Here is a 12,798-nt window from a genome sequence, read left to right on the forward strand (position 1 = left end):
TCTTTGGGTAAAAAGCAAAGCAAGCCCAGTTAACCTGTTTTCATTCATTGTTGACCTGAGGGGCAGGTCTTCAGAAATCTCAAAGTTAAGAAAGATCTTTTTTCACTAGCTGTTGAAACTAGAATTGTGGCAAATATGTGAATTTACTACCATATTTGTTGGGAACATTGGAGAGGGCAAGCTGAAAAAGCAGCGGTGGCTGGTACATTTTTGAACTGGAGGGGCATAAATGCATGTGTCTAATATGCGTGAGTGACCGAGCACAGCGAGGGATCCTGAACCAAACAAGAGGGGCTTGTCTCCCCAAGAAAATGCTTTAAATAATGGGTTAAAATTGTACATTTTATGGGACTTTCTGTGAAATGTTGGATCAAAAGCCACCGTTTGCAGTTTTGCATGGTAGCACATGGAAAACCGCAATAGATGCAAGTTACCAACAGTGCACAGGACCATTTTTCAACGCATTTTCATCATGCCTTTTCCCACAACATGTGCCAGTATAAAACATTTTCATTCTGGCTTTGCCTATACATGTCCTTGCATGCTGCACCAATACATGCCAGTACTACTATATAAGGACTCTAAGCCAGTTGAAAATGCTATGCCACAGAAATAAAGTATTTCCAGACTGGCTAAACCAAGATAGGCAGATATAACCAGTAATCACACTTAGGATTACTTTTACCCTTAATGCATAGTACAAAAATGCCATGACACACAGAGTCTATGACTAGACTGCAGGCAAAGTGGCGTGCGAGTGGCAGTCTGTGCAGACTACGGGAGAAGTGCAGTCTGTCTACATAGTTTTCTATTCCAAGCGGAAGTGCCTTTAAGAACGCAGAGAGGCAGTCCGTGCCCCCTGAGCACAGCATTGGCTTGACCACCTTTTCTGGGAACTTCGTGAAGCAACATTAAGGAGTTCCCGGCGGCAAGCATGTTGAAGTAAGCCTTGGAACTTTATAGAACATTCGCTTGACTTCTTGCTTTCTCTTCATTGCGTCCAGAGATCTGACTGCGCGCCGCACGGGCCTTTGAGTCAGTTCTCCGAAGACTTGCATTTGGGAGAGTTTCAAACTTCTTTGTGAATTTGTGCGAATTGCGATTTATTGCAGAGCGCTGACGACTGTTGGGCTCGGGCCCTTTGAGTCAGCGCCCTTGGGTGAGTCCTTAATTCCTAGGCCAATAGGAGATTTGTTGGGAGTCAAACGTTTATTCTGGGTTTGAAAAGAGACTCATTGTTGCGTTACTCATGCCATGTCCAAACCTACTATGAGGTCCGGGGCTGTATTTCATCTGGCGAGGAAGGTGGCATCTTCCTCTTATAATAGCCCAGCCAAAGGTTTTGAAACACAAAACCCAGAAATAACCTCTGTGGAGTTGTCGGCGGGTGACGATCCCTGCGACCAAGCGTTCGAGTGGACGGATTGGCAGTGCACCGTGCAAATGAACTCCAACACTGCCAAAATGGCAGAATCAATTGGGCCGGCAGAGGTACCTGTGTTGGTTGAGGGACTTGGTTCACTACATTCAAATCCCGCAAATGAATCGGTGGGGAGCTGCAGGAAGGTGAGGGACTCTATTCTTGAGGACGCTATGCATCAAATTATACCGAAACAACTGCTGGCAAGACGTATCCTGCCCGAACCTCTGCATTCGATTTTAGCAACTCAGGATGATACTTCTACTGGAAACGGGTTTGATTTCACGCAGTATTGCCAGCTTCTACTCTGAATATATATGCAGACATGTCAACATTCATCACCTCCTTATTTGCGATGACAAGTTTCCCTACAGATTCCTTTGTTTTTGGATCACGTTAGGTCACCCTTTTATGTTTAAAGAAGGTTTGGGGAAAAGATGGGGCCTGCAATGTGGGTCACAATTTGAGGGAGGATGATAAAAGTGAGGTTCTACTGCACAATCTACACAATGATTTGCTACTGAATCTGTCCATAGAGGATGGAGATCACTGATTTGGAACTCCTAACTGAATGTGAGATGGCCAAGTCACAGATTTCTAGCTCGTCAGTGTGGACAATAAGGAGTGGAGTGTCTCGATCAGTTAAGGTGAATATGCTGAGTAATTGATTACTGAGCATCTGCCCCTGGTAGGATTACAAGGGGGTCTCTTGGGGAGGCGCGATCATTCTGTTCTGGCCCAGGAGAGTCCGGATAAATCCTTGTCCTGGGCCCTTTCACAAATCCCCAGAAGTAATGGACAAAAGGTCATTAGGGCTGAAATGGCTATCCAGGGTTTAATCAACAAAACTTCAATCAAGAATAAAAACATAGCCTCACAGATGCTGGCATGGCCTCCTTCGAACCAACAACCTGTGTTAGTAGTATCACATTCTCTGATTTTGAAATCACCTACAGGGGATTTTTCTGGAATAAATCACCTCTGGCCCCGGTTCATGGTCAAACTCAAGGGAAAACTTTGAGACAATTCCTTTCAAATGTCAACAAAGAATTAACAGCATTGTACAAGCAGCAAGAATTGGTTTCTAGTGCTGTAAGGACAAACACTGCTATGTTGAATGTGTTAAATGAGAAACTTTCCTTTGTGTAGGGTTTTCAGAGGGGTTTCTCGTCCAGATAATTGACTAATTTGGAGTCTGTTTTTTGTGTCCCTTAATGTGGGGGAAAGAGGGTCATAAAGAGGCTTGCGGCTACATTGTGGGACCCAGGAGTCTCTTCTGGGGTTGTTGACCCCCCCCCCTGATACAGACATTACTGAGTCTCCAGATTCACCATCACCTCTGGTGGATTGCATTGTAACTTCCTCTGTTACTGGCTATTGGGTATTTTCCATCGGAGGATGTGGCTAGGGATGGGGATGGCGTCACGTTTGAGGGTGCTGTGGAACCACTTGCAGCGAACCATTCCCCTCCCATGTCTACAAACCATATTAAAGGGTCCAAGAGGACTGGGGTTGCCCCCTTAGATAACATAAAGGTGACCCCTGAAAGCTGTAATGTGGTTGAGTGATCTCAGTTTTGTGTGGAGGAATATTCCTCTCCACCTTTTTTTTACAACAGATGAAGAGGAGGGTAATTAAGGAAAAGCAGACAAAAAACCAGCCCACTCCTAGACCGAGGTCTGCGAATACTTCCAAAAAAACATGTAAATCAATTATCAGTGATTGATACTAGTATCGACTTAAATGCCCAAGCAGGAGATTCTTTGGGACAGGGGAGCGTGAGATCTGGGACATCTAATACTCAGCAGGGTGGGTTATTAAAGCAGAAAAGACTGGGGAATCAAGGTAAGGTTGACTCACTTCCCAAATCACTAGAACAGGCTTGTACCCCAGTGCCCAGGTGCAGGGAGCTGGGCACTGATTCCATTATTCTTGATTCCAATGTGGAAAACTCCCTGCTCGCGACTAACTTAATTATGCGGCAGGATCAAGCTCCTCCTCTTCATCAAAAGCAAATTAAAGTGTTGGTTAGAGGGCAACAATCTAAACCCCTCATTTTGGGCTTCTAAGTCAACTAAACACAAAACCACTGAGTCTTTTGTGAGTGTCCAGTCTCTGGGGAACCCCTCCTTGGTGGGACGGGCCCCCAATCTTGTTAATGTAGATGCATGTTGAGGCACATGCATTTTGCGTGGGTGGGATATGGGACTCTTTGTTATTTTCTAATCATGTTTTGGGTGCTCGTAATTGCAATTTTCTTATACTACAATTTGGAACAGCAACTCACTTTTTGACCATCTGGCCATATGATCGCAAGGCACATTCTAAATGTGAAAGATAACAGCAGCTGTTTTAGGTGTTGCAATACTAGGCATCTGGCCAGTGCTATGGGGGGGGGGGTTCATGCTGCAAACTGATTTGTTTGGTGTGTAGCAAGAGTGGTCGCTTGCCAAGTGTTGTGGAGTATAGTACCTGAGAGTGATGTTTGTGCACCCTGCTTTTTTTTACTGGCCAGATTGGCCACATTGCCTATAGGTAATGAGTGATTAGTCCCCAAAACGCTTTATTATTGGTCTCACAGAGCCATTCGTGATACTTGTTTTAATCATTTCACTACTAGGTGGTTCCTTGCCATTCAATTAAGATGAAAACACCTTCAAGTAGAGATCCTGGCCCCAAGCTCCACGCACACTGGGAGTGGGAGGAGAGCCTGAAGAGGGAGAACTTTCAAGCACATAGACCAATGTAAATCTGGCTTTTTTTAAGCTTAAAACACTTGCAGCAGTGATTCTGTATATGCCTGTGCGTCTTTGCCAGCAATCTCTGGGGTCCTGGACTACTGCAATGCTGTCTCTCTTGGCCAGACAAAATATCGTATCCGTAGGCTTCATATTTTGCAGAATTCAGCAGCGCAACTTGTCATGGGCTGCCTACGTTTTCACATCCTTTTCCCATCCTGGCTCAAATTCATTGGTTACCTGTCGAGAGCAGAATCAAGTTTAACGCCCTCTGCGTGACTCACCGTGTGCTCCACAAGCAGGGCGTAGTTCTCCTCCAGGAGAAAATGTCCCTCTATACCTCTACTAGGTGTCTCTGTTCTGCCAAACTCGGCTAATTAGTGGTTTCCAAATTCAGGAAGGCCACCTTTGGTGGCAGAGCTTTCTCCGTTGCTGCCCTTTGTATGTGGAACTCTCTCTTAACCTGAGGCTGAGGATTTTTCTAACTTTTTGAAACTACTTTAAACTTTTCTATTTCCTAAATGACCTTTTTCCACCCTGCTGATTTTGCTCCCATAGGTCTTTCTCCTTTTAGTGCGAGGATACCCTTGGGTGATAGTGCGCTTTAGAAATAACTATAACGTAACCTAACATGCACTCAACTTAAACCGAACTCCAGAGTCATTATCACGGATTCTTTGCTATAACTCTACCCTAATAATATTAATGTATATTTATTGAGCGCATGCCTAGCTTTGGGAAGTAACAGAGTGCTTTACTACTACTCAAAGTGGGGGTGGGCAGTACACAGTGAGGGAAGCAGATTGCAAGGGATCAATACAAGTGACTGCTGAGCTACAACGGTGGAGTTTGAGGGTTGGAATTTGGCAGCAAGGGATCTCCAAGCAACCAGGGAGGGAACAGGGGAGCAGGTCCCCACCCAGTCTCAGGTTAGATGGGGAATGAAGGGGGCAGGGGGGTTCCGAACCTAGGTGTTAAGGAGGAGACATTCATTTCATATTTGAAATGATGCTGTTGTGCCAACCTCTTGTTATTTATCTATCTGAGGATTGTATTTTGAAATTTTACGTGTTTTATACATATAAGGTAGCAATTGGTAAAGAAAATGTATTGATGTTCTCCGACAGGGTTTATATTTTATGTGGTTACAACCGTTCATCAGAGTGTTTAAATTGACATACATTTGCAGTATAATGCCGATGAACAGGCATAACAATATAACATGCACATATACATATGAAATGTATACAAAGAAGGGTAAAAAGAATCCTGATGGTGCAAAACGTACACCATTATAGTTGGCATAACTATTTACTATCGGGCATTGTTCCTAACCTGATGAAACCTTATGGATCACTCTTTTCGTGTCCTGTGAATTGATGGTGGCTGTGTTGCTAGAATGATTCCATTCTTTGTATGTCATATTTGAATGTTCTGAGAATATTTGTCTACTTTTGAAGTACATTTTCAATTACCGATGTTGACATATAATGCACACATAATTGACTGATATGTTTTTCTGTTTTGAAGGAAGTTTATTCGATGAAAGCATAGAGACAGAAGGAAGTATCTGTGGTAGTGACTCTACATTCTACAGACAAACAGAAGGTAAATGTTCTAGTACCATTATAAATGTATACATGGTGGAGTTGAGCATTTACTTAAATGGACCACTAATATCCACCTTATTTTTGGAAATCGAATATGGTCATGTTACTTGTTGTTCCCCATGTTATTATTGGTAATTAAAAGAAACAAAGCAATAAAGAAAAATACATTGTCAACATACCCTCCCCGTTTTCCCCTCTCCCTTTATCCAGCGCTTTCCTGTACATACACCCTCACATATGATTTATCTAACTACTATAAATGAGTCCTAGTTCATTTGTCTTTGCCAATTTGGACTTTTTCCCTACTGCCACTCGAAGCTTCACATAAGTTCCATTCCTCTCCAATATCTTCAAAGTGGTCAATCGTTTGGAGAGGTTTGTAAATCGGTTAGAAGCGTACTACGGTCTAGCTCCGAATCGCTTATATCTCCTCCCCTCCTTTGCTTGTGTATCATTAGCTTCTCAGCTCCCACCCACCTCTGCAAATCTTGCAACCATTGGAACAACAGGGGACCTCTCAGCACTTCCATGAGATAGTCATCCGGCGTCTAGCTAGTGGTAATAGGAGCACCGCTGCCAGATATGGTCTTAGACTAGATTTCGCCCCAGGCGGGAAGCATCGTTGGCGCCCCACTTCAAAATAAAAAGTAAAATGTTAAGTTGCAAAAGTTTTTAATAAGCCACTCAATAAAGAACTAGCAATACAAACTACATACATTAGATACTAGGTGACAGTCTTAGAATGTTACCTGTATTATGTGTTCAAAAGTAACTTTTCTTGACTTTGCCTTGCAAATACATCAGCTTTTTAGAGTACCAACTTCGGTTGAGTGATACTGTATGCAGATATGCTTATGTAAAGTGTTCTGGTGAAAGCGCATTATAAACAACATATCATTACTGTATTCACGAAACTTCCCCACCGAACACCCTGCTCTCGTACAAGGTGGGGGGACTCCACCTTGTAAGAGAGCAGGGTGTTCGGTGGGGAAGTTTCGCAGATACAGTAATGATAGATGCACCCACACAGTAGATTGGTGATCGCTTTACTCAGACAGGCCTGGCTGAAGATGTGTGGGGGCACATTTCAACAGGATGGTTGGGGGCCCCCTTGCTTAGAGCGAAAACAGTCTGAAGCACCCGTGGGGTGTATACATTGCAATGGTGATGAAGATGAGGTTAATAACTGCCAATTATCAAGAGACGGCCAGCCGCCAGAGAGGTAAAACATGAAATCCCTACTGGAGAGCTCTAAACCCTTCTTTTTCAGCAAGTGGCTGATGTTAAGGAACAAGAGTTAGAAGGCAATGAGGTGCTAACATTTCTGAATACCCTGTGTGAAGAGAAAATGCAGCTTGTAATGTAAGCGCTGCAAAGTGCACATTTTAAGCACCACAGCGAAAATACAGAATTGAATATATTGCAAGGCTGCTGACTGGAAACCTGTGGGCAGTTGCTGGGGACCCTTGTGGCTCGAAGGCCCTTTCATTTGAAAAGGTTGAAAGGCCCTGACATCATCCCTGTAAAACAATTGTGATCACAAAGATAATAGGTGTTCTCTTAAATGTGTGTGAGACATTCTCCAAATAATTCAACTTCTTCAAAAAGGCGTGTTCATTAATTTTGGACCAACTATATGTAAAGGTAATTTCAGAGCTAATGCACCCATGTCTTTCCAGCAACCACCAGCAGGCTAAACTAAGATATTGCCAACATTATCATCATCATCACCACATGTTTTGAAACCAAAAAAGGTCTGACCGTGTTGTAAAGTTGCAGAAACTAGCACCCTGCGCAGATTGGTTAGTTCCAACAGGAGGCCTCCCCACTGAACCACGGCCCTGAAATTGAGGTCTGAAAATGGTGCTTGGTCTGCAATATTGATGCCACTTCTGCTGCTCCTTCAGAATATAACCACCGTCCTCGTCAATGAACGCTAAACCTTCACCAGCTGCGCACACGCACGCCTGGCTCTGGCTGCACCCACTGATCTATCTGCTTGTCTTCCAAAAAGGATGTAGTTGTCAGGCAAATGCAACAGGGAGGGATGGTGTGCAATGTGGGAAGATCCCAGGGGATGTCACTTAACATTACTTTAAAAGGGTGTTCTGTAGAAAGACACCAGGTAACCACACCAAGAAGCTGCGCATGACAGCACAGTCAATGACAATACAATCCTAAATCGAACACACAGTCCATATTAGCACCCACGTTTGGCATCTCACCCGAGCTTGTTTTCTTTAGAATATCGTGCACTTTTCTGTGCTCACTTGCTTTATCATGGTTTCACATGGTTTCCCGTTCGTTTTAAAGCGTCCCTATTAGTTCATTATTAAACTAATGATGAAACGGTGCACTTCTAGCGTTCACAATATATCTTTCACTTAGATGCATGTTTCCTTGCAACGAGCTACTGATCCAAACTAATTGTCGCGTTTTGTTCTTTTTGCCTTTTTGTTTTGCCATGCTTATTTTTTGTGACCTTAGCACAAATTGGAGCGTTTTCAGCTCATCGGGTCTATTTTGTGCCTTTGCCGGCAGAGAAGACAAATAGCCTGGCAAACTCATTCGAGGAGCGTAGCCCACAAACTCAGCCGCTGGGCCCGAGTGCCCACTCTAGCCGACCCACCCCCCACTGTGCACACGTGAAACCGATCAGTGAACTGCTGCATTCAACAGCTTTCAGCACCTGCAGAGAAACTGTTGCACTTATCCAATCAGATGTTCAAAAAAGTCGAAACCACGGCCCTTCTCCCTGTCTCCCATTGGCTACTTTCTCTGTTGAGAAGTGCCAGTACTCTTCTGTAGATATGGTATCTGAGCTTTCTTCAAAAGTGCCAGTACTATCCCAACTCCTGTAGCTAAGCTATGGCATTTGAGTTATGTACAAAAGTAACAGTACTATCCTTCAGTATGTATTGGGCTTCTGTTGAGATTTGCCAGCACTGTCTACAGAAAAGGCCTTTCAATTATGTACAGAAGTGCCAGTACTGTAGATAAGGTATTCGATTTCTGTTGGGAAGTGTCCACTGTCGGAGTGGCACATTGGAGCCCTGCTGAGAAAGGGAAGTAATGTTACAATGCAAGTATCTGAGTACTCCCAAGAAACGTCATAACGGCATTGTTATACTTTTCATGATCTAATGGAGTACTGCTGTGAACTTCCAGTTTTCCCATGTATATCATCGTTTTGTAGTGCACCGATTCCCCACACACTTCATAGTACTTTAATAACAGGTGTCATTTCCATTGTAATGGTACGCAACTGATCTACCTCAGAAGGATGAAGGCCTGAGCTGGCACTGCAGGGATTCAAACCTGCTGCAAGCTAGCCCGTGTTTGTGGGAACAGCTTTAATCTTGCACTAACCGGTCAGTTCTTCAGCTGAGCACTAACTGCTGAGAATTGATAATATTGCACCATGACACACTGGAGTCCTGCTGAAAAGGGCCACAGTACTTCCCTAGTTGAAGTGCTTGAGTTCCTGCTGAGGGGTGGCAGTACTTTCACACCAGTGGTCGAAGTGGTCAGGAGCGGATGGGAGCGGCGCTCCTCTACTTTTTTAATTACGTTTTACCGTTCCTAATACTTTTATTTATACGTTCCGGAATGGTTTGGTTTTATAATAAAAGTGTAGGAAGAAGTTGAAACTCGCACTTTCAGTGCACTGCACTGAACGTTCCCTTTAACAGCAGGTGCATGTGTTTGGGGTTTTGTATTGTGCATGGGTGTGGGCATGGCAATGGTGTTTGTGGGGAGCGGGGGCAGGCCAGTAGGGAGCATAGTTCCACTACTTCTTGTTGTACCATTCGACCACTGTTTCACACTGAATTACAGGAGAACTGAGGTTTGCCAGCGGGGAGCACCGTCTACTCCCTGTCTCCCCACTACAGTCATGCATTGCTGGTCTTTGCCTCAGGCTGTGCATTTTCGAAATGTCAGAATTAACTCACAGGATTAAAAGCACAGTTTTTTAAATCTTGCGAGTATATTTTGACATTTCAGAAATTGTACTGCCTGTCAGAATAACCCCTAGCCTAGGACACCTATTCCTGGCAGTACAAAATAAATACACCATATGATTTCCTATGATCTTATTGGAAGGGAGCGGTCAAGGGATCATTGTGGGTACAACCAAATCTTACTTACCCAATAAACACGTATGGATCTTGGCACACGGCAAGCTTGTCCCTCAGTGGAGCTGCTTGGTCTCCTCTTGCCCTGCTGCCCCTGGTGACCTGGCTGCTTCTATCTATTCCGGCTGCTGCTGTTCTGGGGCCTTGATCATTCCAAGTTCCTCCAAGCCCAATGATGGCGAATTGGGGCTTCATCTCTAAAGGTTTAGATTGTCCGTCTGGTCCACTGACTGAACACAGCCCAGCCAGCTCAATAGTGAATCAACCCTGACTTGCAGCGCGTGCGCTGAGGAGGAGGCACGTGCAGTTAGGCCTAGCCCGAACTGATAAGCAACAAATGTTGCTTTTTACTAAGCCGAATTGGCGATCATAAAATCAAGCACGTGGTGATAGCCTAGATTTGCTCAGCAGCAGCCGGCATCATGCAGTCACAGTGCTCTCTCGCTCTCAGGCTGTGTCTTATTTCGAGTAGCAATTTTTTTGTATATAGTAGTGTTTGTACGTTTATGAAATTAAATGATGCAGCAGCATCAAGCATCACTATCCTCTTTGAGGACTCGGACTGCACCAGCTGGCACCCCCTGGAGCAGTGGTCTTGAAACCTTATTGGCCTGGGCCCCCCAGAGCAAAGTTTAGGCAGGCCGCCCCCCTAAAAAATGCCAAATAGACAGTATGTATTGCGTGCCGTCACTGGACCCGACTCCCAGAATAGTCCCTGGGCTCCCCCACCTGTTCCCATCACAGTTGCTGGGCTCCCTCATTCCACTCCTACCCAGTCCCTGGGCTCTCCTCACACCATCACAGACCCTGGGCTCTCCCCACCCTGCTCCCACCACTATCCTATGGTTCCCGCCTAATCCTGCTCCCACAGTCCCTGGGCTCCCCCCCATCCCGTTCCCAACACAGTCAGTTGCGGCTGGTGAATTTTTTAAGTGGAGGGGCATAACTATTTCTCCCAAAAATGCAGAGCCCGAACCAATCAAGGGGGACTTCGGGGGGGATTTCCCCCGTGAATTATTTTAAAAATAATGGGTTAAAATGTTGCATTGTAGAGCATACTTTAAAAACAAATGGGTAAATAGCCAAACAGTTTGCAATTGGTGCAGGGGAACCCAAGGGTCAGGGATTGATACACATGTTTAAATAAAAAAAAGGAACGTAAACCCCCCTTCTGCATTGGCCTGAGTGTGGGTGCTGAAACGCCCTGCTCCAGGCTGCTCTGTCCGTATATGCGCGGAGGCGCAGGAGCTCCCCCTCACACATACAGACATGCAGTGCCCCAGCCAGCATTTCCAATGAGCTATGCGATGCTGATGAAGCAAAACGCCCCAGCCTTGCATGGCTCAGTGAGCACGTGTGACTGGGCAACTGAACCGAATGTTGAAGGGAAATAGTGTTTCCCTTTGACAGTTCAGCCAGCCCAGGAGCACTCCCTCAGCTGGAAAAAGCAGCTGAGGTAGTGCTCATTGTTTCATTGGGCTGGCTCCTTAGCTCCTCCATAATGGATGAGGCGCCCCCTCGCCATTATGGATGAGCCGCCAGGCTCAGACTGGCCTTATACGGCAATAGGGCAATGCCTGTACCAAAAATGCTAGTGTGGGCCAGTCAAAATGGGCTACTTTTTCAGCCAATATGTACCAGTTTGATGAGTTACTTTATTATGCAGTTAGTAATTTTGACCATTGTTGCTGAATAAATATTCTTTAAATATCACAATGTACTTACATTTTAACACAAATCACCTCCTTGAGTACTATTCAAACAGTCTGTGACCAAAGGAATGAGCATCCATTTACAACTGCGGCCCACTATTTCATTGATTCCTGAGACAGTTTCATGCTTCAGCCTGACCATGTGAGCCGCCCCTGGCCATTTCTTCCAATAAAAAAAAAAAAACCCTTTTTTTACATTTCATGCTGGGCACTCACGGCCCCTCAGGGTTGTGGCCGTGGGCCCCTGCGGGGGCGCGGGACACAGTTTGAATACCTCTGCCCTAGAGGCTAGCAAGCATGCGTCCGTCTGCATGGCCTTATGCCCCGACCTCTGTTTTCTTCTTGCACCCTTTTTTTTATCCTGGGTAAGACTCCCAGCAGGCAGTTTACGGGAGAGCATGCAAACCGCCCCATGTCATGTTATGTGTCCTGTTAATCACGCCACTCCACTAGTCTTGTATTACTGAGCATTCCCACACCATATGCCCGAATTCCACTGAATCCCTTCTACATCTGGGACATATGTGCGAGTTGTCCCCATTTATCGTATGTAGTTTCTGAGGGGTCATGTAGACCATGTGTACAATGTTGAATTCTTGTAACTTAAAGCGAGCATTCCTAGATACTTGGTTGATCTGGGAGCATGTTCTGGGCTATACCTTCTCATCAAAGGTCTCCTCCATAATCCCTTTCCCATTTCTCCCTTACCTTCAGGGGCAAGAGGATCCCACTGTCCTGAACTGCAATGTACAACCCAGATATTGCATGTCTCTCCTTGCCTGTAGTCCGTATTGTATGAAGAACTGGGGCGATTGTAGGTTCTTCTGGCAGAGAACCCAATTTTTGCCACAGAGCCTTCATCAGTCTTGCGAAATTCAGGATTTGCCCCTCGGGTATCCCACATTTATTAGCCCATTCTGTGGAAGGTTAACAGACGTCCACCTCCAAAGAGGTCTCCCATACTGAGGCATCCAGCAACAGTGGATCTATTGTTTGCAATATCCTTAAACACTGCTGCTATCCCGGCATCTGCTATCAAGGGTAAATTGAGACTATAACCCTCACCTATCCTCCGTTTAGTACACGTTCTTTTCCGTACCTGCCGGACCACCTGTGAGAGACATGATGTATTCATCCATTCCACTTCCACCAAAGCAATTCCATTCCTGTGAAATGCCTCTG

The 12,798-nt window shown here is 45.1% G+C and overlaps 1 protein-coding gene across 5 annotated transcripts in view; it reads left to right on the forward strand.

Annotated features, from left to right (window-relative positions):
- The window catches only part of MYRIP (myosin VIIA and Rab interacting protein), a 2,049,246-nt gene that overhangs the window by 1,129,628 nt on the left and 906,820 nt on the right, over positions 1-12,798 (forward strand). For all 5 annotated transcript variants that reach the window (XM_069648262.1, XM_069648265.1, XM_069648266.1 and 2 more), the window contains exon 5: positions 5,689-5,766. In XM_069648262.1, the coding sequence (XP_069504363.1) occupies positions 5,689-5,766 (78 nt within the window). The remainder of the gene's footprint in view (positions 1-5,688; positions 5,767-12,798) is intronic.

The sequence above is a fragment of the Ambystoma mexicanum genome, chromosome 2q, assembly GCF_040938575.1.
Source record: "Ambystoma mexicanum isolate Mex_15411 chromosome 2q, UKY_AmexF1_1, whole genome shotgun sequence".
In the NCBI taxonomy this organism is placed as follows: domain Eukaryota; kingdom Metazoa; phylum Chordata; class Amphibia; order Caudata; family Ambystomatidae; genus Ambystoma; species Ambystoma mexicanum.